Source organism: Carassius auratus, unplaced genomic scaffold, assembly GCF_003368295.1.
Source record: "Carassius auratus strain Wakin unplaced genomic scaffold, ASM336829v1 scaf_tig00214714_1_2670353, whole genome shotgun sequence".
Lineage (NCBI taxonomy): Eukaryota > Metazoa > Chordata > Actinopteri > Cypriniformes > Cyprinidae > Carassius > Carassius auratus.
In genome coordinates this window covers 605,184-630,815 of record NW_020527778.1, presented here as the reverse complement: position 1 = coordinate 630,815, position 25,632 = coordinate 605,184, and the positions used below count along the sequence as shown (strand labels likewise).

At 40.1% G+C, this 25,632-nt stretch overlaps 2 protein-coding genes across 2 annotated transcripts; both read left to right on the top strand.

Moving 5' to 3' along the window:
• Positions 1–616: 616 nt before the first annotated feature.
• On the top strand, positions 617–14,106 carry LOC113092669 (uncharacterized). Its single transcript, XM_026258374.1, has 7 exons — positions 617–785; positions 1,284–1,328; positions 2,757–2,984; positions 3,229–3,507; positions 10,476–10,757; positions 11,780–12,019; positions 12,544–14,106. The coding sequence occupies exons 1-7, from the start codon at positions 755–757 to the stop codon at positions 13,086–13,088; spliced, it is 1,650 nt and encodes a 549-aa protein (XP_026114159.1). The 5' UTR covers positions 617–754; the 3' UTR covers positions 13,089–14,106.
• Positions 14,107–15,290: 1,184 nt separating this feature from the next.
• Positions 15,291–25,219, top strand: LOC113092672 (neural cell adhesion molecule L1-like). Its single transcript, XM_026258378.1, has 8 exons — positions 15,291–15,564; positions 20,500–20,553; positions 21,035–21,079; positions 21,506–21,733; positions 21,880–22,158; positions 22,717–22,998; positions 23,362–23,601; positions 23,728–25,219. Exons 2-8 carry the CDS (start codon positions 20,520–20,522, stop codon positions 23,916–23,918), a joined length of 1,299 nt encoding a protein of 432 aa, XP_026114163.1. The 5' UTR covers positions 15,291–15,564; positions 20,500–20,519; the 3' UTR covers positions 23,919–25,219.
• Positions 25,220–25,632: the final 413 nt, after the last annotated feature.

The window sequence follows — 25,632 nt, the reverse complement described above, 5'->3', positions numbered from 1 at the left end:
ACATGCAGTTTTAATAAACTCACATATATTGAGAGATTGCATGCATGGAATAACTAAACTTCCGTATAATGAATTTGTCACACCACATTGAGCATTTAACATGAACATCAAGGCAAAAAAAAAAAAAAGCGATTAAAATGCTAAATATGTAAAAGAAAGCATCTAAATTTTTGACCTGCATTCTTGATGATCATTAAAACAATATAATAGAATATCCTAAATATTATGGATGGGAATTAACAGAATTGTTAAAATAGATAGTTTATAAGTTAGATCAAATTAAATGTGCTTTAACAAACTTCAACATAAAAAAAAAGTTAGGCGAGAAAAACTGTATTTTCATTACTTAATGATGCAATAAAATAAGTAAGTCTTTCTTTCAAACTTATTTTGGGTTCGAGCCTCTCAGTTGTTCTAGACCATCATATGTGACTACGACACGTTCTGTAAATAGCATTGTCTGATAACAACCAAATTGTAGATTAAAAGCAACAGTGCATGCTTGAACAGACACACAGCTGAAGTGAGCTGTTAAACACTGCTGACTCAGTGTGATTGAGGGGTGTGTCGCTCTATGTGCCATAAGAAAAAAAACAACAACTCAAATAATTCAAACTTTCACACACACATATTCAGCTAAGCTTAAACACAGTAAAGCACTTCCCTAAAGTCCTACATACAGCTGATCTATCTGTCCATCAGACGGTCATATTTCTCTTTCTGACAGACAGCGCGGTTTGGCTCGGCTCGAGTGATGGACATGAGGTATCCGCTGATACTAGCAGGTAAAAAACATACAGCATCATCTAACCGTCTTAGACACTTTGACAAACTCTTGCGCTTTACTACATTAAATATGACGTTTATTTCAAGCCAGTTTTCACGGAAGAGCCAAATTTTCTTAACAAGTTTGTACGTCTGGTTAACATACTGGCATTAAACAGTGATAAATATTGACAATTTTCCAAAAATAATCCAATTTCAGAGCAAACATCACAGTAAATATGTATTATATTATTTTGGTTAAGTCACATGCCATTGCTGTTACTCAGATTTGTATTACAGACATTTTGCATACATATATATTTATATATGTGTGTGTGTGTGTGTGTGAGATGTTTTTAAAGGCGTGCAAAAACAACTTTCAGACAGCTGTGGTACTTGTACTAAGTGTAGTTACTGGGTGTGGCCGTCTCATTTGAATGGCAATAAAGCTACAAATTAAAATATAATCTGAGGATTTTTAATCCAGAAATAATCATATTTATCTTTTTATGTTACAGTGTTGTTGGCTCTGATAAGGGACGGCAAGGGACAGACACCAACAGGTAAATACACACATTTCACTTCACACACATCTACAGATTGTGTGCATGGCCAGATCAACTGAAATAGTAGATGTGGTGAAGATCAGCGAATAAAGATTATCAGCTATACTTGATGAAGAATAAAAACATTTAACATCATGTCAAATCTATTACAAACACAGCAATGAAAAAAAAAAAAAAAAACAGTGGATATTTCCAGAACTTCAAAGCAGAACATCTGATATTTCTAAAGTCACGTTCAACCGTAGTTTCTCGAGCAGGGTGTGTCTGATAAAGATTGAACAGCCTGACTCCTCAAAATAATCTCGTCAAAGTCAGACGAGATGAATTTAAGATCTACAGATCCTTCTGAGGAATCTCAGCAGCTTGAGTTTATTTTCATCAAAATCCCATGATCACGTTTTACATTGATTTGACAGTCAAAAACTATACTGAACTCGACAGCAAAGCCACAGCCCTTAAATAATCACCAACGCATGCATTTACACAGAAGACAGAAGAAAAACAACAGCTCAATTCATTCAAATTGAAATCAGAAAGAAGTCGAAATTTTGACTTTTTAAATAAATAAATAAATGTATAATTACGACTTGTTTAAAAAATTTTTTTTACTGAATTGCTGAAACACATTTCTTGAAAGCATCTCAAAGCACACTCAAATACTGTAAGTTATGCTATTGTAAAATCAGGGTCAATGAGAGATTCATTCTGTCTCAGCATCATGTCTTTGTGCTCGAGTCCAGCCTGAGGACTTTGTCCACATCACAAGTAAAGTAGTCTTTTTTACTAGACAAAGAGAAAAACCCCTCTGATGTGACCGATCAAGTCATGATAACTCACTAAGCCTACTCTTTCTCTCCTCATCCTCCACTCCTTACATATACTCTTCCTCCTCTTCTTCTCATATTGCTTCAACCTATTGTCAGTATCATTATTCAGTCATCTGCCACTTGTGCACTCTGGCTCAGATTTTGTACAGTCGTTGTGTATAAACGATGACAACTGCGCATCACTTGTGTTTAGCATTTTGCAGCACAAAAGCATCACAGTGTGATGCGTGTTTAAGTGAATGAGAATGTGATAAGAGTTTTGCAAAAAGACACTAACTGCCTGAACATGTCTAAGGTTTAGCAGAAAGAGTATTTTATTCGACAAATTGGTTTAAGATAGTGAAAATTTGGTTCAGAGATAGGGGTTTAGTGTTTTAGCAATTCAGAAAAACTGTAATGAATAAAGGTATTGATAAATACATACATACATTGAAAGAAAGAAAGAAAGAAAGAAAAGTCCATTCTAGGATTCAAACTTCTCTAAGTACTCCAGTTATCTTTGTAGAGCAAACAGCACTAAATAACAGGAGTTTCTAATTATTGTCAATCAATCGGTCATTCATATCTGGTTCTTATACGTCTGTTTTCTTTCTCTCAGTGTTACTCCGGCCGAACTTCCCTCAGGTGTATGTTGGAGATGACGTCACTCTGATCTGTAACCGTGAAGGAGGGAGTAAACCAACAACATGGTATCATAATGAAAAACCACAACAATCATATCAGGATTATACAATGCTGCTTACTGCAGTGACACCAGAAAACAACGGGTCGTATACATGTGAGCAGGGCGGTCTGACAAGTGTCCCATTCACACTCATTGTACTGGGTATGAACACCATCCTAACCATTCGTGATCATCTGTTCTGTTCCTCCTGCTGTTTCTCATGGTCTCTCTCTCTCTCTCTCTCTCTCTCTCTCTCTCTCTCTGTCTCTCTCTCCCCCTCTCCCTCTCTATCTCTCTCTTCCTCTCTCTCTCTCTCCCTCTCTTTCTCTCTCTCTCTCTCTCTCTCCCTCTCTCTCTCTCTCTCTCTCTCTCTCTCCCCCTCTCTCTCTCTCTCTCTCTCTCTCAGAGCTGGAGCCTCACGCTCAGCTCTCTCCATCTGTAGGAGGTGCTGTGATGACCAAAGGAGATGGAAGAAACCTGGTGCTGCAGACAGATGATGATCTGAAGGACTGGGCTTGTTATGTGTTGAGAGGAGTGAGCACCTTTGTTTTAGGACTCGATATTAATAAGGAGATGAAGAGAGCTGTTATATTTGCAGAGTTAAAAGAGGCAGAAAGAGCAACTTTCTGGTGCAAGAAAAAGAAAGCACTTCTTCGAAGCAATGCAGTGACGCTGAAAATGACAGGTGACTCCTAACTCCACTTCCTGTTCTGTTTCAGATCACCTGTGTGGAGTTAAAGGAATACAAAATCATGTTGTGCCAAACCTGTATGACTTGCATTCTTTTGTGGAAAACACAAATAGATATTTTGAAGAAAGTTTTGAATGTTTGAGTCCATGCAATAAAAGTTAATAGGGTCCAAAAAAATCTGGAATTTAATTTAATGGACAAACAAACCATGAACCATTTTTCAAAATATCTTCTGTTGTGTTTACAATACCATAAGATTTACAAAACCTTAAAAAAGGGATTGCATTACTATTTTAGCAGAGTGATCACATGTCTTGAATTTGCAGTCCACTTATAAATTCACTAGTTTGCAGACCGCATTCTTCCCCAGAAAACCTTTTCTGACAAGCTTTCTGTCAGCTAGTTCCTATCAGACTGAAACATACAAAATCTTCAAAATCTCAAAAGGCTTTTACTAAATATGTCACAGTGTCTGGGTTGTGTTCCATGGGTTTCCACTACATGTCCTCCTTTCCCCACGGTCTCTGTCACTTCGGTGCACCCAGCTGTCACTAGTTATCAATTATCTCACTCGGCCAATTTCCCATTATTGTTTGTCTCTCCTTGTGCATTTATACCCGGTCTGTCTTAGTATGTGTCACGGAGTCCTTGCTGAATGTTAATTCATGTCCGTCTTCTAGTCGTGCCCATGCCTTGTCCTCGTGTTTTGTTTATGTTTGGATTTGTTGGATATCGACCCCTGTCTGGACTGTTTATTCTTTGGATTGCCCCTTTAATAAATACATACCCGCAATTGGTTCTCTCTCCGTGGTTTCCTGTATCACTGATCGTGACAGAAGGACTCCGTCACAGCAAGAACCAGCGGTATGAGGTTTTCCCGTTCCCCAGCCATGATGGCGGAGCGGAGAACAAAGTATCTTCTGTTGACCGCCCTCCGCCAAGAGGGCAATGAAGTGGGTGCCCTGGCAGAGGTCTTCTGGTCCCTGGCCGATGGTATGGGATACAACGATGCGGCCCTAAAGGACTATTTCAATGGCGGGCTGGTTGATCCAGTGTCTCAGGAGGAGATGGCACATTTAGAGACACTGGAATTCTGGGAGTTTGTATATTATTTCCGTGGGATGCCCCAGCCACTCCTGTCTCTTCCGGTGGGATGGCCGCCGGTCCAGCGCCACTGCCCAAAATTGCCACCGGTCCAGCGCCACAGCCCAAGATGGCAGCCAGCCCAGCGCCACAACACCAGGTGGCCGTTAACCCAGCGCCAATGCCCAAGTTGGCCACCGGTCCAGCGCCAATGCCCAAGTTGGCCACCGGTCCAGCGCCACAGCACAATATGGTCGCCAGCCCAGCACCACAGCACAAGATGGCCACCTGTCCAGAGTCATGGCACAAGATGGCTGCTTGCCCAGCGCCGCTGCACGGGATTGCAGTCACAGCTGACCCTCCCGAGTCGAGTCAGGTTCCAGTCGACCCTCCAGAGTCGAGTCAGGTTCCAGTGAACTCTCCAGAGTCGAGTCAGGTTCCAGTGAACTCTCCCGAGTCGAGTCAGGTTCCAGTCGACCCTCCAGAGTCGAGTCAGGGTCCAGTGAACTCTCCAGAGTCGAGTCAGGTTTCCAGTGAACTCTCCAGAGTCGAGTCAGGTTCCTATTGACCCTCCAGAGTCGAGTCAGGTGTTCGTGGACCCTCCAGAGTCACGGTTAGTCACCGACGACCCTCCAGAATCAGGGCTAGTTACCGACGACCCTCCAGAATCAGGTCTAGTCACCGATGACCCTCCAGAGTCAGGGCTAGTCACCGATGACCCTCCAGAGTCAGGGCTAGTCACCGATGACCCTCCAGAGTCAGGGATAGTCACCGATGACCCTCCAGAGTCAGGGATAGTCACCGATGACCCTCCAGAGTCAGGGATAGTCACCGATGACCTTCCAGAGTCAGGGATAGTCACCGATGACCTTCAAGGACTGAGTCAAGTCACCGGGGACCTTCATGAACAAATGCAAGTCACCAATAATCTTCATGAGCAGAGTCAGGTCAGCACCGATCTTCGGGAGTCCAGTAGAAACACCATGGGATTACCAAAGTTTCGTCCTCCCGGTGGCCGTTAACCCAGCGCCAATGCCCAAGTTGGCCACCGGTCCAGCGCCAATGCCCAAGTTGGCCACCGGTCCAGCGCCACAGCACAATATGGTCGCCAGCCCAGCACCACAGCACAAGATGGCCACCTGTCCAGAGTCATGGCACAAGATGGCTGCTTGCCCAGCGCCGCTGCACGGGATTGCAGTCACAGCTGACCCTCCCGAGTCGAGTCAGGTTCCAGTCGACCCTCCAGAGTCGAGTCAGGTTCCAGTGAACTCTCCAGAGTCGAGTCAGGTTCCAGTGAACTCTCCCGAGTCGAGTCAGGTTCCAGTCGACCCTCCAGAGTCGAGTCAGGGTCCAGTGAACTCTCCAGAGTCGAGTCAGGTTTCCAGTGAACTCTCCAGAGTCGAGTCAGGTTCCTATTGACCCTCCAGAGTCGAGTCAGGTGTTCGTGGACCCTCCAGAGTCACGGTTAGTCACCGACGACCCTCCAGAATCAGGGCTAGTTACCGACGACCCTCCAGAATCAGGTCTAGTCACCGATGACCCTCCAGAGTCAGGGCTAGTCACCGATGACCCTCCAGAGTCAGGGCTAGTCACCGATGACCCTCCAGAGTCAGGGATAGTCACCGATGACCCTCCAGAGTCAGGGATAGTCACCGATGACCCTCCAGAGTCAGGGATAGTCACCGATGACCTTCCAGAGTCAGGGATAGTCACCGATGACCTTCAAGGACTGAGTCAAGTCACCGGGGACCTTCATGAACAAATGCAAGTCACCAATAATCTTCATGAGCAGAGTCAGGTCAGCACCGATCTTCGGGAGTCCAGTAGAAACACCATGGGATTACCAAAGTTTCGTCCTCCCGTTGGTCCGGCCGCACAGACTTCTGCTCTGCCCTGGGGGGCTCTCGTCTTGACCACACGGTTGTGGTTGTCTTCTGCTCCGCACTGGGGGGCATTCGTCCCGACCACACGGAGGTGGTGGTCTTCTGCTCCGCCCTGGGGGGCTTCCGCCCTGACCACACGGTTGTGGTGGTCCTCTGCTCCGCCCTGGGGGACTCCAGTCTCCACCACACGGACGTGGTGGTCTTATGCCCCGCCCTGGGGGGGGGGCTTCATGTTGTTTTTTGCTTTTTGTTTTTGTGTTCACTCCTGTCCCTGTTCCTCTCTGTTAGCCTGGCCTCCGTCCCTCCCCCTGAACCTCCTCCGGTCCACCTCCCTCCTGGTCTCCCTGGTTTGTGTTTACACTTCTGGTGTCTGTTCCCTGTGTTTTTTTTTCCTGTCCCTCCGTCCCTCCCCCTGAGCCTCCAACTGTCCGCCTTCCTCCTGGTCTCTGTTTCTTGTCTGTCGTGGAGCATCTGGAAGCCGCTCCGTAGAGGGGGGTAGTGTCACAGTGTCTGGGTTGTGTTCCCTGGGTTTCCACTAGATGTCCTCCTTTCCCCACGGTGTCTGTCACTTCATTAGTCACATTCCTCACGTCCCTGCCTAATCAGTGCACCCAGCTGTCACTAGTTATCAATTATCTCACTCTGCCAATTTCCCATTAGCATTTGTCTCTCCTTGTGCATTTATACCTGGTCTGTCTTAGTATGTGTCACGGAGTCCCTGTTGAATGTTAATTCATGTCCGTCTTCTTGCTGTCAGGGTTTGGCGAGGAGGAACTCAGGTGCAGACAGGAAGTGACTAAACACAGGATTTATTTAACAAAAAGGGGAAAAACAAAACCCACAAGGGGGAAAACAAGGGCTAGGGTAGACACTAAATAATTCTACAAAACACAATAAACAAGGTAAACAAAGACTCTGAACACTAACTACTAACAAACACTCACTGCAAGACAAAAGACTTCTTAGAGGGGTTTCAAGGACAAGATATCTCAGGAGGCTGACAGGTAGGAACACATAAGTTGAACAATCACAAATCACAATGAACCGACGCAAGACAGAGCACACTAGGAGATCTAAATAGGGGGAACAATTAAGACACGACAGGTGACACAGATAGGACAATCACGACAAGACTAGGATAACAAGGGGGGCGGGGCAAGGGAACGAGACAACACAAGCACATGGCCCAAAGACAAGGCCATGTGCTTGAACACAAAACACGGGTCTGCCATGATCCTGCCTCAAGACTAGGAAAAAATCAAGGACACGAGGGCAGGATCATGACAGAACCCCTCCCTTAAGGAGCGGCTTCCAGACGCTCCTCAAGGGAACATCAAACACGGGACATGACTGACATGACGGACTGGGACACCGATACAAACCAACAAGACATGACAAATAATAACAACGGCAAACATGAATACACAATGGCCGGGTTAGGGTGGCAAATCAAAAAAAAAACAAACAGGGAAGGGGAGGAGGCGGGAGCACAAAGTTCATGGGGGACAGACCAGGGTGGGTGGGAGGGGTAGGGATCTTAAGAGGACAGGACGAAGGCTGACGACGGGGGGTACGGGCAGGTCTGGGTGGTGAGGGGTCTCGGGACAACTGACAGAGAACATGACAGGAGCAGACACGGGACGCGGGGCAACACTTACGGGACGCGGGGAGACGACAGCTGGACAAGGGGGGACAACATCTACTGGACACGGGGAGACAACAGGACACGGGACATCTACGGGACACGGGGCTACATCTACAGGACACGGGGCAATATCAGCTGGACACGGGGCTACATCTACAGGACACGGGGCAACACTCACGGGACACGGGGAGACGACAGCTGGACACGGGGGAACAACATCTACTGGACGCGGGGGGACAACAGGACACGGGGCGACAACATCTACTGGACACGGGGCAACACTCACGGGACACGGGGAGACGACGGCTGGACACTCGGGATTTCTGGGGACTGGGTCAGGGGACAAGACAGGACTGACGGGGACTTCTAGGATCTGGACAAGACGAGACAAATAATCTGAGAAGGCTTTAGCAACTAGGATAACTGGCATCTCCTTACGAGATGAGACAGACTGTACTAGAGTCTTTGCTGCAGAGTCGGCCGCGGCTCTCTCCTCCGCTCTCACGACTGCAGACTTGCATACAGCTCTCTTCTTTGCCGGCTCGGGCACGCCAGCGCTCTCCGCTGCTGGCTCGGGCACGCCAGCGCTCTCCGCTGCTGGCTCGGGCACGCCAGCGCTCTCCGCTGCTGGCTCGGGCACGCCAGCGCTCACCGCTGCTGGCTCTGGAGGAGACAGGGTCACAGGACCGGCAGGCCCCTTCTTCTTCCTCTTCCTCCTTGGGCGCGGTGCAGAGGCCACAGCTGGGTCAGAGGCGGGTTGGGGGAGTTTGGTCTTAGGCAGGGCAGACTCTGACGCCGACGCCTCCGAGGCTGACTCCCACGACAATCGTCTCCCTCGCTTCATGGGGAGACTGCAGGCTGTGGAAGGCGCCTCAGGACTCTGGGGGGGACTTGCCTGATCCCCCAGGGTTGCCACGGCCAGGACACGACCCTCTGGGATAGCTGGCAGCTGGGCTGACATCGAGGGGAAAACCTGCGGCTCTCCCTGGGATATACCCTCCCATAGCCAGGCATAGTTTTGAAGGATCCACACCCCCTCGGGCGAGTATGGGAGGGTGACCCCCTTCCTGTCGGTGGGGGATGACGTCCAGCACTGCCTCCGGAACTCCGCCTGACGCTGAAGCTCAGAGGCCCTCCTGCCTGCTGAGTTCCTTGGTGGTCTGTTCATTCAGTCAGGGTTTGGCGAGGAGGAACTCAGGTGCAGACAGGAAGTGACTAAACACAGGATTTATTTAACAAAAAGGGGAAAAACAAAACCCACAAGGGGGAAAACAAGGGCTAGGGTAGACACTAAATAATTCTACAAAACACAATAAACAAGGTAAACAAAGACTCTGAACACTAACTACTAACAAACACTCACTGCAAGACAAAAGACTTCTTAGAGGGGTTTCAAGGACAAGATATCTCAGGAGGCTGACAGGTAGGAACACATAAGTTGAACAATCACAAATCACAATGAACCGACGCAAGACAGAGCACACTAGGAGATCTAAATAGGGGGAACAATTAAGACACGACAGGTGACACAGATAGGACAATCACGACAAGACTAGGATAACAAGGGGGGCGGGGCAAGGGAACGAGACAACACAAGCACATGGCCCAAAGACAAGGCCATGTGCTTGAACACAAAACACGGGTCTGCCATGATCCTGCCTCAAGACTAGGAAAAAATCAAGGACACGAGGGCAGGATCATGACACTTGCCCTTGCCTTGTCTTCGTGTTTTGTTTATGTTTGGATTTGTTGGATATCGACCCCTGTCTGGACTGTTTATTCTTTGGATTGCCCCTTTAATAAATACATACCCGCAATTGGTTCTCTCTCCGTGGTTTCCTGTATCACTGATCGTGACAAAATAGAAGTGAGACTAAATTTAAGAGCAAATGGAAACAGCAGTCTCCTGCTTCTCAGATGTTTTACTGAAAAAGCTAACAAAACAAAAAAACTCTTACATGTTTATCCTCTAAATTGTCTAAAGAGTTCTCAACAATGCCTCAAACTGTGATCAAATTTACCAAGACAGCAAAAAGTCAAACGTCTTTAGATCAGTATTTCCGGCTTTATATTTTACTGTTTGGCAACATGTGTCTCAAAGACTAAGTTGATCATTAAAAGATTGCATCAAATCACTCTTTTTCTTTTCCTTTGTTGACATTGTTTAATGATACCCATTTTAGTTAAATAGGCAAAAATCTGATTTAAATCTGTATACCTGCTAAATGTGTATCAGGTATAACTTTAACTGGCACATAGATCAAATATACATGAATTAAAGGCCACAAAACACATCATAATTTGATGGGATACTTAAATGAAACAGTAGATGTGTTTGGTGTGTTTCTCAGAGCTCCTGGTGATGTTGGTTCCTCCGGCTGCTCCTGTCCTGCAGGGGGAGCCTGTGGCTCTCAGGTGTGTAGTCTGGGGTGGACCGAAACTGGAAAATGTCGTCTTCTATAAGAATCAAAAAGAAATCATCAGCTCATCTAAAGGCACATACGACATCAACAATGCCACACAAGATGATAACGGCAAATACAGCTGCCACGCCACCTACAGCTACAGCCACATCAGTACAGGAGCTGCTAGGAAGGAAGGAGATTCTGATCTCCAGGAGTTAAAAGTTATAGGTAAACATAACAAAACCTGCATTACATCACCCTTTCATTTATACAGAACCACTAATACTGCATGTGCTAACGGTATTTTTGGACATTATTATAAATATATAATATATGACAATTTATTCTAGCAATAAATATGGATACACACAATTTTCCTTTTAAGTTTGCAGTACAAACTGAGATAATATATATATATGTGTGTGTGTGTGTGTGTGTGTGTGTGTGTGTGTGTGTGTGTGTGTGTGTGTGTTTTTTTATATACATATACTATACCGATTAATAACATTATATAATGTGTACACACATTTGTGTAATGCTTATATATAAACACAAGTATATCATACCAGTTTTACTGTAAGCTAAAAATTTAAAGTATATGTATATATATATATATATATATATAATATTTACTTCCTACAGCTAAAGTAGGTTAATAATAATAAATAAAAAATAGATTAAAATAAAATAAATATGAATAAAATAAAATAAAAATAACTCATCGCATATTTCTTTGTTTTCACTGGCTGCATGCAAAAACAAGCAAGTATACCATATGAGAAAAGTAACTTTTTAATGAAAGCGTCAGAACTAATGACTTAAAAGCTTGCAAGTAAGAATGAATCACTCATCGGTTTTATTTGGCCTAACAAATAACTAACTAAATCTGTCAGTACGGTTACATTTTTGCACCTGGTCTAATCAGGTTGTCCACTAGTAAGTTATTTAACCCATGTTCACAAAAACATCCGATTGTAATTGTGTAATAAATAGAATCATTTGTAATTTTCATTAAATTTGCATTGTGCCTAAAAATCACCTATTTACACATGGTAAAACCACAAGCTTTCTTAGTTTATTGCTTTGATTAATGGGGGGGGGGGGGTGTATATATTATAATAATTAGTGTATTTTTTTCTGCTTAATTTGGACATTTACAACCCAGTAAGAAAACAAAGGTACTATGTAAATACCATTTTAATGCAAACTTTATTCATCTGAAATCCTGAAATTTTGTCTGTGTTTTACAGGTGGACCTGCTGCTGCAGTTATTTCAGGGTCTGCAAAGAGTCTGCAGTGTTCCTGTCCTCGCTGTCCTAAAAACTGCACGTCCTACCACTGGTATCACAAACTCTCTAATGACCAACAGTCACACACAAGACTATCTGAAAATGGCATGTCTGTTACTCCTGAGGAAGAAGGAGAGTACAGCTGTCGGTTTGACTGTGGGAATGGTTTCTCCCGTTTCAGCGATAGTTACAGCTACAAAGGTACTCATAAACACATATAAATGATTTGGGGGGGGGGGGTATGATTTTCAATTTAATTTTAGTTAAGGTTTTCGTAATTTTTTTTGTCAAATTTATTAGGTTTTTTATGTCTATGTACTTTTTCTGTTCCTTAGCTTTATTTAAAAAAAATTGGCATTTCAAATTATTTGGCAAATAATTTAAATAAAATGTTTTATTTTTATATTAAGCAACAAAAATGCCTTTATTATGGTTTTAGTTTTCATTTAACAATAGCAACCCTGCCATAAACACAATGTTTGTTTGCTTTCGTAAGATGAGTAATGAGTGTTTCAGAAGAAGTGCTTCTCAAAGTGTCTGTGACACCCTTGTGTTTTCATGCCAAAACACAAGCACATGACGGACATTTTCCGTGCACAATCATATCGAGTGTAGCAATGTGTAAATGCACTAGTCATTTTATTTTCTCACTTGGCGACTGTGCACGCATACGACTTCTCATTTTTATTTTTAAAATGAATTTGCATCTTCTCTCTTTCTCTCAGCACCACCACAGACGGTAAACGTGATGCCCATCATGATAGCGGTGATTCTGATTGTTCTCGGGCTGTTGATCGTCTTGCTGATCGCGCTGAAGCGCAGAAGTGGAGGAAGCGACGTACAGGCGAGCAAACGGGATAAAGACAAGACGACAGGTGGAGAATATGAGCAAATCCAACTCAAGGACAAGGATCAGGCGGTTTATCACACGCTGGGCGAGAGCACGGGCAAGGAACAAGTCAAAGACGAGGCCGAGGGGGGTTATGAAGCCCTACAGAAGAAGCAAGAGGAGGGGGTGTACCACACACTGGGACAAGGAGAGGGTCAGGGTGAAGGTCAAGGTGGGTACGAGGCGCTCAAGAACGTCAAAGCCGAAGTCTACCAAACACTGAGTACAGATGACACGAAAAAAACAGAAAAAGAAGCAGAGGAAGGGTACGAGCAACCTTCTCAGAAAAACAAAGATTATGAGACCGTGACAGTGGAGGAAAATCCATACGAAGAAGTGAAGAAACAAATGGACAAAGAGAAGAATGAAGAAACTCAATAGTCAATGGCGATGCCTGCATTCTCACGTTAATGTATTAAATATAATGCATTAAGGGCATACTTGGTACTCCACCCAAAAAAGAGAAATCATTTTCACATGCACACACATATACATACATATATGATCTTGATATTTTAACCTGCAACTACATCAAAATCCCCCTCAAAAGTGAGTTTCAGGAGACCCAATTTCACACTGAAGCATTTCCATAAATAACTGGTGAAGAAACAGGCTAACAAACTTTAACTTTAACTTAAAAATATATATATATTAGTCTCAGTTTGCACGAATAAAGTAGTAAACAATATTACAGTTAGCATAAACAGATTCACACATTTATGAGAATTCAGATACATAGTTCTATACATAGGACAAAGATGAGAATTTATTTTCTTTTTTTTTTTTAAGTTTAACGCAATAGCACAGATTTACAGCACATATATATCACACATAAATAAGCATCAAGCATACTCAGCATATACAGTAGTTTAACATTTGCAACTGCATTTGCACAGAATCAATTGTGAATGTCTGTGAATTTATAGTTATTCGGATTATGCTATCTCTTATAGATAAGTAATATTTCTCAGCTTCTGTCACTCATATTCAACAGTAAATGAATTTGCACTGTAGCCTGTTTGCACTTTTTCAATGTTACATCATGTTTATTTTCAGATTGCAATTGTAGTTCATGCACATTGTTGTTTTTATGACGCATTTTAGACTTAAAGCATTTTCAGCTTTATTATTTGAGGTTGTATATCAAATAGAGCACAGCTGTAAAACTGAATGCAAAATGCAATATTACATTTATACTGCAATGCAACTGTAGTTCAGTCTTTCTAAAAGGTGTCCATCATCAAACCCAGTCGTGTTGAGGTTCACCACAAGAGCTCAATCCAGGAATAATTTAGTTTCCTCGTTACACACACTGGTTTGTCATCACATGTTTTATTCCTGTTCCTCATAAAAATACTTGTGTAATCCTGAGTGTCAAAATAAATTGATTATAAATGAAGCCTTGGTCTCTTGTAACCTGACACAGATTAATTTTTTTTTTTTTTTTTTTTATGATTGATTGATTGTTTGATTGATTGATTTAAAGCTTTTTTGCCCAAGCCTGCTAGATAAAGTGTGCCACCTTTAAACCTTCACTAACTCTCCTCACATTTATTAAATAAATTGACATGCACTGATTTTTGTAAATTATATTTACATCTGGCTTTTTAGAAAACAGTTGCAGAAGGGCAGAGGTGAATCAGAAAGAAATCTGGAGTAAAGTCAAATGTAGATTTAGAGTATAAATAAAGCATTAAAATATGTGACCCTGGACCACGAAACCAAAAAAAAAAAAAAAAAAGAATTAAGTCTCTGGGGTATATTTGTATCAATAGCCAAAAATACACTGGATTGGTCAAAATTGTCGATTTTTCTTTCATGCAAAAAAAATCATTAGGATATTAAGAAAAAGTTCATATTTCATGATTAAGAAAATTAACAAAAAACTGTGAAACGAGTTCATTTTTGTGCTGCGCGAAATGAACCCAGACGGAGAAGAGCGGCATTTTTTTTTTTTTTTTTTTTTTTTTTTTTTACAAAAGAACAAGGATTTTTTTTTTTTTTTTTTTTTTTTTTTTTTTTGTGAATATACACAAATAAAGGCAAACCTTTTAAACTCGGATTATCTTTCTAAAAGGAGTCATAAAAAAACTCATGTTGATTCCACAGGGCAACATGCGCACACCTTGAAAATACAGCCTGTTTGTTATCATAATAAATACAGTCAGTCAATAAAGGCTGTCCGTCTGAGTGCGCATGTGCGGTGAGAGTCGAACGCACCAATGCCGCCGAGAAAAAACAAACAGGCAGTTTATTGCTGCAACATCAGGCAATTTGATCTTAATCCGGCCCCACATATGGTCACAATCAAAGTTCCATTGTGTTCAGAGAAAACAGTTAGAAAACTGTTTCACAATTGTATATTGTAAACATCTCTTTTATTCAGTTTTTTGTTGCTGCATGTGTTATAAAGTCACATGTTGTAAAGGTTTATCTCTTATCGATAGCTTTTTTTTTTCATCAAAGTATGATTTTTAATCATAACCTGGGCTATATGTTTTTGTTAAATATGTTGTTAATATATGTTTGTTTGATAATTTGTAAACAAACAAACAAAAAAGATACATAAATGTTTTATAATTTCTAATTAAGATGCAGGATCGTTTTTGATAAATCACAGATGACCCACTTTACCTGAAACGACATTTGTCTGCATGAAGTAAACGAAGGTAGCAAAGAAAAGGCAAAAGAAGAAAAGAGTCTGTTTGGCCTTCACTTCAAGGCATGGGAAGTTTGCCTCATTACGAAATCGGGATTCAGATTGCATAATTTCTTTGTTTGCTCTCTGTTTTTTTATAAGACGCTTTCTTTAACAATTTCCCCAAGTGCGACGTGTTGGATTCGTCTCGCGATCAAGGTATGAAAGCGGTCCTTTTTTGATTTTGCATGTTTGCATTTGTAATCCTGACAGAAATATAACTGTTGAAGCATCAAATGAATCAGGGTATCTTCCGTCCATTCCAAATCCGTTTCAAATTAAAAAACAGAAAACGAAAAACTCAAGAGGATTCAAGTGAGAGAACATGAATTAAATAACGAGAAATGGAAAAATGGCTCGTTTATTCGTTATTCCATCTAGGTTAACAAACGGAAAATGAGTTTTTGACTTGATTTCTCATTTTGTCGTTTTGGGTTTAAAAAACGGCTTATGGCTTCAATATTTCATTCGCACTTGTGGGCGGAGCTGAAACGCTCCTTTCATCTGATTGGTCGGATCGCTCCGCCTTCAACTCGAGCTTACATTCTTTCAGAATAAGAGTCTTATAAGAGTAGTGTCTGAAACCACCGCTCACTGTTAATTAACATAATATTTGAGTCAGATGTTGCTGCGCACATAATTCGTGCTGCTGTGACTTGCAAGTCACGCCTTTAAATTATTTCTAGGTTATAGTATTGTATGAATATTGTCCCACTGTAAATACAGTGCAAATAGTTTTGTCTCCTTGGATAAAAGTGAAGTGGAAATAAAAATCAATAATAGACTGAACAGTTCCATGATAATATGACTGTAACATTTACCACTCTCATCTTTTAAGTCAAAAGGCACTAGGTAGGTGTGTGTGACATTAATAATTAATTGGGAAAATTACTATAGTTAAATTTATGAAATAAATTAGTAATATTCATTTATTACATACTAAATTGAATGGTTTTTCTTTTAGTCTTCTTTGTTGGCCTTGAGAAAGCCGACATATATTTGAACATTATTATCATTTATTATGAGAGTAATTGACAACGACTAAAATTTTAATGTTTCACCAAATTTCCTTCTCAAAAAATCCTAGTGACTTTCATTATCTGAGCAATGAAGGTCTTACACTTAATGTCCACTAGAGGGGGAGACAGGATTTCTATTTACGTAAAATGGCAAATAAATACATTAATTTCATGTGTACTATCATGAATATGCCATATCTGTGTACAAGAATAAACTTCACACTTCAAGCTGTACTTTAAAACTCCCCATTCTGGCTTTTTAACCTACCTCCAAATGTATTTTAATATATTTTTTATCCACACTGGTTTATGCATGTAATGTTTGTCCATCTAGATCTTTTATTTTTCATGAGCTGTACATTTTAAGATGTACTCAGTGTTGATAAATCACATGCACTGAATGTAAATGCTAATGTCAGGACTCTCAGTCCTCCTCTTGGATGGCCAGTGTCCTGCAAAGTTTAGCTACCCCAAATAAACACAACTAAGCTAAGCAAGGTCTTCAGGATCAGTAGCAATGTCCAAGCAAGTGTGTTGGAACTGAACTCTGCAGAACATGGTTCTCCCGGTTCAGGACTGGGTTTTAAATCTATAAATGAATTTGTACAGTTGGGTGTCTGCATGCAGAGGTGTACTTCAGTAAGTACAATGTAAACTGTAATCTATAAAGACAAATCTTCAGATAAGCATTAAGGCCACTGCCTTGAGGTCTCCATCCATTGGTCAAAACAGACCTCGCACCCCACCACACTCCTGTTAGCTGTCAACATTAATTGCGGCTGGTGCCAAATAAAAATTATTATGTATCCCTTGTGCATTGTTCAAATTCACTACCCTTTCGTTATGTTCGGGATGAAAACATTCACTCAATTAAACCGCTATAAGCATTAGATACAATTTTTTTCCCCTAATTTATTGTTGGTGGATGTTTTTTTTTCACTGACTTCCATTATAATTACATTTTTGATTGCAAAGCCATGAAACATAATCATGCATTCTTGATTGTTTGTGGTTTTCTCTGTTGGAAAGAGGTAAAATTTGTTATTTTTTACAGTTGATCACTAGGTGGGACCATCAACCCTTTAGATAGGCCTGTGCAAAAAAAAAAAAAAGCTTAGTTTCTGACTTGTATATAGAGTTATGTGGAGTATAACAGCAAATTATATTGTGTGTATGTGTGTAGGAGAGAGAGAGAGAGAAAGAGAGAGAGAGACCTTTGCGCACTTACCTTGATGTATTTGAGAAAATCTAAATGTACACCTCAGCTCTCAGAACTACATGGATTAAACAAAAGTGTATTTATGCACCTGCTGCCTTTTAATGGTGGTGATAAGTATAGACTAAACAAAAACATGGATTTAAACACTTGCATGCCATCCTTCTGGTCATTTGATGGTGAGAAGAGCAGCAAGCAATACGAGAAAGGGCTTGACTTGAACCAGAGTTTCAGAAATGATTATGCAGCTTGACCCCTCCAGCGAGTTGCTGCTTATTTGAAGTTGGTATTGCATTTTGGTCCATAATCAATTATGTTCAAAGTAGTTTTTTTTATAAGATTTAAAGGTTTTAAACTGGCTTCACCATCAAGAAAAGACAAGCATTTCACACATAGGCCCTCCGTTCTTTTCACCATCAAAAGTCAGCAGGTTCATAAACACACTTCTTTTTTTTTATTGTTTAGTCCATGTAGTTCTGAGAGCATGAGGTGCATATTTGGATTTTTTCAGGTACATCAAGGTAAGTAAACAAAGGTCTCTCTCACTCACTCTCTCTCTCTCTCTCTCTCTCAAACACACACACACTATAATTTGCTGTTAAACTCCAAATAACTCTATATACAGGCCAGAAACTAAGCCTTTTTTTGCACAGGCCTAAAGGGTTAATGGTCCCACCTAGTGATCAACTGTAAAAATAACAAATGTTACCTCTTTCCAACAGGGAAAACTACCAACAATCAAGAGTGCATGATTATATGGTGTCATGGCTTTGCAATCAAAAAATGTCGTTATAATTGGAGGTCAATGGGACAAAAACAGCCACCAACAATAAATGAGGGAGAAAAAATTTAAATCTAATGCTGCACAAAACTAACAATACATCAAAGCTAATCTACAGTTACTAATCTTTGACATGCCCAAGACTGTCATAAAAGGTAAAAAAAAAATATCCAGTCCACAATTACTTTTTATATTGAAAATATGTCATTTTGTGTGTGTTTTTTCTTCCCAAATCAGTGACATAATTTATGAACTTGTTAATTAAAGAGTTAAAATCTTGGATTTTTTTTTACATTTGGTAGTTTGATCAGGACTGAGGGTGATTAATATATTTATGCAAAAAAAAAAAAAAAAATCTTTATCTGAGACATTTTTACAGCATTTTAATTTACTGGGTGTTTTCATCCCAAACATAACAAAAGGGTATTGAATTTACCCACAGTATACTGTTGAGTTTTTGAAAAATTTCAAGCATTTTCCCAAAATAAGTGTCAAAATAAGATTTGTCACCAATCATTCCATTAGCTGCAACACAGAGAAAGTTGTGGCCAAAATAAGACTCAACTTTACCCCCTAGTGGACGAAAACGTCCCCAACAACGCATATGGGTTATTATGTAACAGCAAGTCATTTGTGCAAGTACATTTGACTTGCAGTTTTTCCAAAACTTAATCATTTTTATTTGGTACCAGCTGCAGTAGTTAATGTTGTTTTATATTATACAGCTATCATTGAGCTAAGGTATACCCCCCTACCACACCATCTATCAATGAAGAACCTGTGTTACACAGATATGGCATATTCATGGTAGTACACATGAAATTAATGTATTTATCTGTCATTTAAACTTACATAAACAGAAATCCTGTCTCCCCCTCTAGTGGACCTTAAGTGTAAGACCTTCATCGCTCAGATAATGAAAGTCACTAGGATTTTTTGAGAAGGAAAAAGTCTGACCAGTTACAGCAACGAGTCAAACGAGTCTGAAGATCTGAGCTGAATTTAGTGAAACATTAAAATTTTAGTCGTTGTCAATTACTCTCATAATAAATGATAATAATGTTCAAATATATGTTGGCTTTCTCAAGGCCAACAAAGAAGACTAAAAGAGAAACATCATTCAATTTTGTCTGTAATAAAACTAATAATTCTAATTTATTTAATAAATTTAACTATATTAATTTCCACAATTAATTATTAATGTCACACACACCTACCTAGTGCCATTAGACTTAAAAGATGAGAGTGGTAAATGTTACAGACATATTATCATGGAAATGTTCAGTCTATTATTGATTTTTATTTCCACTTCACTTTTATCCCAGGAGACAAAACTATTTGCACTGTATTTACAGTGGGACAATATTCATACAATACTATAACCTAGAAATAATTTAAAGGGGTGACTTGCAAGTCGCAAAAACGCGAATTATGTGTCTACATCTGGTTTCAGATATTGCTCTTGTAAGACTCTTATTCTGAAAGACTGAGGAGACCGAGTTGAAGGCGGAGCGATCCGACCAATCAGATGAAAGGAGCGTTTCAGCTCCGCCCACAAGTGCGAATGAAATATTGAAGCCATAAACCGTTTTTTAAACCCCAAACGACAAAATGAGAAATCAAGTCAAAAACTCATTTTCCGTTTGTTTACCTAGATGGAATAACGAATAAACGAGCCATTTTTCCATTTCTCGTTATTTAATTCATGTTCTCTCACTTGAATCCTCTTGAGTCTTTGGTTTTCTGTTTTTTAATTTAAAACGGATTTGGAATGGACGGAAGATACCCTGATTCAAATGGACAGCAGATGCTTAACCCTTTTTAAAACAAGTAAGATTTGTTAATATTACAAACATTTGTGGGGAAACACAGGACCTGTAGTAAAAGTTAACAAAAGCAAGTTTAGCTCTTTGAGTTTGATATTTTCTCAAATGCATAATAAAATGAAGACATTTTTAAATATGATTCAGGTGTCTCAAATTTTATGTAACAAAAGTGAGAGAAGTATACAACATAATGTCAAAAGAAATGAAAAGTGTTTCAACTTCAAAGAAACATGCACATCTGTCATATTTCAGCGCGCGACTCAGATCTGCTGATGATGAACATGAGGTCTCTGCTGACACTTCCAGGTAAAACATTTGACATGCATTTGATTACTGGTCTAGAAGTAGTGTAGAATTATACTCTTCAGAATACTATTTTATAAAATCAAATCAAATTCTCAGATTATTTAACTTAGGTCTTTGTTCTGGTCGTGTTTTAAAGATCCACTTAAGTGCATTGAAACTCGCAGCGTTATTCTTTGTGTTGGTGTAATTTAAGCCGAAACGGGAAGACATGGAGAGGACAATCTAAAACACTTAACGTGAAAACTTCCACAGATAAAGTGTCTAATATTACGTTATGCGTTTTAGCATTGTCTATTTGGATCAGTCCAATAGCATTTCGTTTATAGCACAGTTCGTTTTTTTCAGTTATATAATCAAGGAGAGTTAAACAAACAGCCCCCCTCCCTTCCTCCTTTTCTTTCTTTTTTTCTGTATTTACTAAAGCTTTAGATTCTTAATCTAGAAATCAAATCCAAATCTGATTGATCTTTTTATGCCACAGTGTTTTTGGCTCTCATAAGGGGGACCAAGGGACAGAACCCAACAGGTAAACACATAAACATGTTTTATAACACAGACCACACCATGTGTTAAACAGATGTTTTCTGACTGATCGTCAAAACAACAAAAGATTGTATAAATCTATTCGAGCACTGAGTAAATTCAAGTGCACATCTTTAATCATTTATAAGGTGTGTGTAGGTTAGACATCATCACACAAAGAGCATCCTGAAGTCATGAAAAGCATTTATTATGTATGTATTTATTTATTTAATGCATGGTTGAATGCATGCAGCAAAGCATGCACTGTATCCATTCCAGGAAGTAAACTTATTTTTTTTTGCAGAGTAGACAGCATTAAATCATTGTGTTCAATTACTGCCAATCAATCAAATTTCATAACAGTATAGTAGTCATCTAACCTGCTGTTAGCGAATACGCTTCTCTCATACGTCTGTTTTCTTTCTCTCAGTGTTACTCCGGCCGAACTTCCCTCAGGTGTATGTTGGAGATGACGTCACTCTGATCTGTAACCGTGAAGGAGGGAGTAAACCAACAATATGGTATCGTGATGGAAAAGTACAAGAATCATATCAGGATTATACAATGCTGCTTACTGCAGTGACACCAGAAAACAACGGGTCGTATAAATGTGTGCAGGACAATCAGAAAAGTGACCCGTTCACACTCATTGTACTGGGTATGAACACCATCCTAACCATTCATGATCATCTGTTCTGTTCTTCCTGCGGTTTCTCATTATCTCTCTCTCTCTCTCTCTCTCTCTCTCTCTCTCTCTCTCTCTCTCTCTCTCTCTCCATCTCCCTCTCTCTCTCTCTCTCTCAGAGCTGGAGCCTCATGCTCAGCTCTCTCCATCTGTTGGAGGTGCTGTGATGACCAAAGGAGATGGAAGAAACCTGGTGCTGCAGACAGATGATGATCTGAAGGACTGGGCTTGTTATGTGTTGAGAGGAGTGAGAACCTTCAGTTTAGGACTCGATATTAATAAGGAGATGAAGAGAGCTGTTATATTTGCAGAATTAAAGGAGGCAGAAAGAGCCACTTTCTGGTGCAGGAACAGGAAAACACAACATCGAAGCAATGCAGTGACGCTGAAAATGACAGGTGACTCCTTACTCCACTTCCTGTTGTGTTTCAGATCACCTGTGTGGAGTTAAAGGGGTTATTTACACAAAAAAAAATCAGATTCTGTAGTTTCAAACTTGTGTTAAACACAAAAGTTTTGTTCAAAATAATTTTTTGACACTTTTTGTCCATGCAATAAAAGTTAAAACAATGCATTGGGATCCAAAACAACACTGAAGCCACTGACTGAATTTAAACATATTGGTTGCTTCTTAACATTAAGGTTTTGCATTGACTAAACAATAACTGAATTTGAAAGTAATAGTCATCTCAATCATACTCTACCCATTTTTTTATTAAAATAAGTAATAATGAATGTAGTAACACCATGATTTGCTGAGGGTTGCATTTAGCTTGAAGAGGAGGGATGCATTTGATTTGACAAAGATTTGGAAATCCCTGTGTGTGCAAAATTATGAACCGGTAATCGATATTTTAGTCTGTTTTCCAGGAAGGAAAAAAGGTGTACATTTTTATACTTTAACTCTGCTAAAAGTTTGGACGTTCAGTCTGACCTGTGTTTGGTGTGTTTCTCAGAGCTCATGGTGATGTTGGTTCCTCCGGCTGCTCCTGTCCTGCAGGGGGAGCCTGTGGCTCTCAGGTGTGTAGTCTGGGGTGGACCGAAACTAGAAAAGGTTGTCTTCTATAAGAATCTAAAAGAAATCATCAGCTCATCTAAAGGCACATACGACATCAACAACGCCACACAAGATGATAACGGCAAATACAGCTGCCACGCCACCTACAGGTACACACACATCAGTGCAGGAGCTGCAGAGAAGGAAGGAGATTCTGATCTCCAGGAGTTAAAAGTTATAGGTAAACATATCAAAACCTGCATTACATCACCCTTTCATTTATACAGAACCACTAATACTGCATGTGCTAACAAAAAAGTACCAGAAAGTATGTTCTTAAAATATCATGCAGTACTATGTGTAACAATATGATAATAAATGAATAATAATGAATACTAATAATAATGTACATTTGAAAGCTATCCAAAATAAAATGTACAAATTAACCCAAAACATAAACCTCTTCCATTGTTGATATGTGTATAGTGCACGTAGTATAGTGAATGTTTTGTTTACTGCCTAATTCGGACCAGTTTAAACCAGTACAAGAAACTTTATTCATCTGAAATCCTCAGTGCACCACAGTTTTGTCTGTGTTTTACAGGTGGGCCTGCTGCTGCAGTTATTTCAGGGTCTGCAAAGAGTCTGCAGTGTTCCTGCCCTCGCTGTCCTAAAATCTGCACGTCCTGCCACTGGTATCACACACTCTCTAATGACCCACAGTCACACAGAAGACTACCTGAAAATGGCATGTCTGTTACTCCTGAGGAAGAAGGAGAGTACAGCTGCCGGTTTGACTGTGGGAATGGTTTCTCCCGTTTAAGCGATCGTTACAGCTACAAAGGTACTCAGACTCATTCAGGTTGACTGTACTGATTTATAAATGCACAAACTCTCACTTTCAATTCTCAGTTCATGATTGTGCAAGCACGTCTCATTTATATTTATCATGAAAATCTCTTTCTCTCAGCACAACCGGCGGAGTTTGGAGGCCTGCTGTACATACTGGTCGGGGGGGCAGCACTCATTATTCTCCTGTGTGGGACTGTGTGGATGCTGAAGCGCAGAAAACAAGGAGGAAGTGATATACAAGAGAGTAAACAGGGTAAAGATAAGGACATGCTGATAAGTTTAAACTTTGAGCAAAGGGAGTATTTTTAAGGCCTAGACAGTGGAGGACAATCAGTATGAAGAACTGAAGGCTGAGAAACAGGAGACAAATGAGATGAGCAAAGAGAAAGAATGAAGAATAACCATATACATGTCAACCAATAGTCAAATAGCTGTTTTAGGCATTTAAAGCAATGCCGCCTTTCTATAAACTCGGCATTCATTACTAATAGTTTAATTCCAGCTATCATTTCTTTATTTAAAGTTATAGTGATAATATCAAATAATGTTTAATGTGTCAAAGAAGCATCACCACTGGGATGTGTGAGGATGCTTTAAAGAAATAGTTCACTCAATTAACCTTCAAGTCATCTAAGATGCAAACATGTTTGATTTTCTCAAATATTTGGAGAAATGTAGCATTGCATCACTTGCTCATCAATGGATGCTCTGCAGTGAATGGGTGCCGTCAGAATGAGAGTCCAAACAGCTGATAAAAACATCACAATAATCCACACCACTCCAGTCTGTCATTGAATGTCTTGCGAAGCCAAAAGCTGTGTGTTTGTAAGAAACAAATCCATTTCACTTGACGAGCAAGTGACAGAACGCTACAGTTTTCTAATTCTGATGAAGAAACAAACTCATCAACATCTTGGATGACCGGAAGGTGAGCACATATTCAGCGGATTTTCATTTCTGGGTGAACTATACCTTTAAGAAAGTTCCTATTCCTTCAGCCTCCACGTAAACAAGCATCCAAACACACACACATTATGACATTCACACACAAATACACAGAGACCAGTAATAAATGAATCTGAATATGTGCATAAAGTTATAGTTACACATTTCCACTATTAAATGATCAACCTTGAGGCTGAAGACACCATTAAACAACATTAGTACTGATGTTTCTACTATTTCTCAGCTATAGTGACTCATTCAGCTATAAATGCATGTGCACTGTAGTCTATTCACACTATTTCATCATTTTATGCTTAATTCTAGTGTTTTTATGTGACAGTGTTGTTTATAAAGTACTTTGAGAACTTTTCCTGATTATAAAAGCGATGCATATTCAGCTTTTTTAATTGAGGATGTGTATCAGATAGAACACAGCTGTATAATTGAATGAAATATATCTCAGTGCAGCTGTAGTTCAGTCTTTCTCCACTAAAGGACAAACCAGTGTCTGACCCAGTCATGTCGAGGTTCACCACAAGAGGTCACTGCAGGATTGATTTGCTTTTCTGCTTACACACTGGTTAGTGGTTTTGTCACTTAATCTGTTTATTCTACTTCCTTGTATAGCATCTTGTGTATTTCACATTAAATAGTGAATAAATTGGGTTATAGTCTGTTTCCTCTGGTGTAACTAAAACGTATTAATCGCTTTTTTTTTTTGACTGTGTCAGTACTTTTAGTTTTACCATCATTTATGGATCACAGAAACAAGATTCTAACTACACTATGATGCATTATCATCACAATAATACAATATAGATTATAAATGCATATCTCAAATGTAGCTTAAGACAGGATTTCATCATCATCTTATCTTATTCAGAGAGATAACCATTGAAATATCAAGTCATTTCTATGAGATCTGCTTCTTCTTGATTGATATTCAAGGAACCGTTCACCCAAATAAAAAATAATAATAAATGACAAATTTACTGATGCAAGAAAATTCTTTATAATAAAGTTTAGTACATATATTTTCATTTATTAAAATTATATATTAATATATTAAAATGCAATA

Excerpts from the sequence above, each read along its gene's own strand:
- LOC113092672 (XM_026258378.1), top strand. The coding sequence starts at position 20,520 with ATGATGAACATGAGGTCTCTGCTGACACTTCCAG. Across the intron at positions 21,080-21,505 it reads CAAGGGACAGAACCCAACAG|TGTTACTCCGGCCGAACTTC; the intron begins GTAAACACATAA and ends TCTTTCTCTCAG. Across the intron at positions 23,602-23,727 it reads CGATCGTTACAGCTACAAAG|CACAACCGGCGGAGTTTGGA; the intron begins GTACTCAGACTC and ends TCTTTCTCTCAG.
- LOC113092669 (XM_026258374.1), top strand. The coding sequence starts at position 755 with ATGGACATGAGGTATCCGCTGATACTAGCAG. Across the intron at positions 1,329-2,756 it reads CAAGGGACAGACACCAACAG|TGTTACTCCGGCCGAACTTC; the intron begins GTAAATACACAC and ends TCTTTCTCTCAG. Across the intron at positions 2,985-3,228 it reads ATTCACACTCATTGTACTGG|AGCTGGAGCCTCACGCTCAG; the intron begins GTATGAACACCA and ends TCTCTCTCTCAG.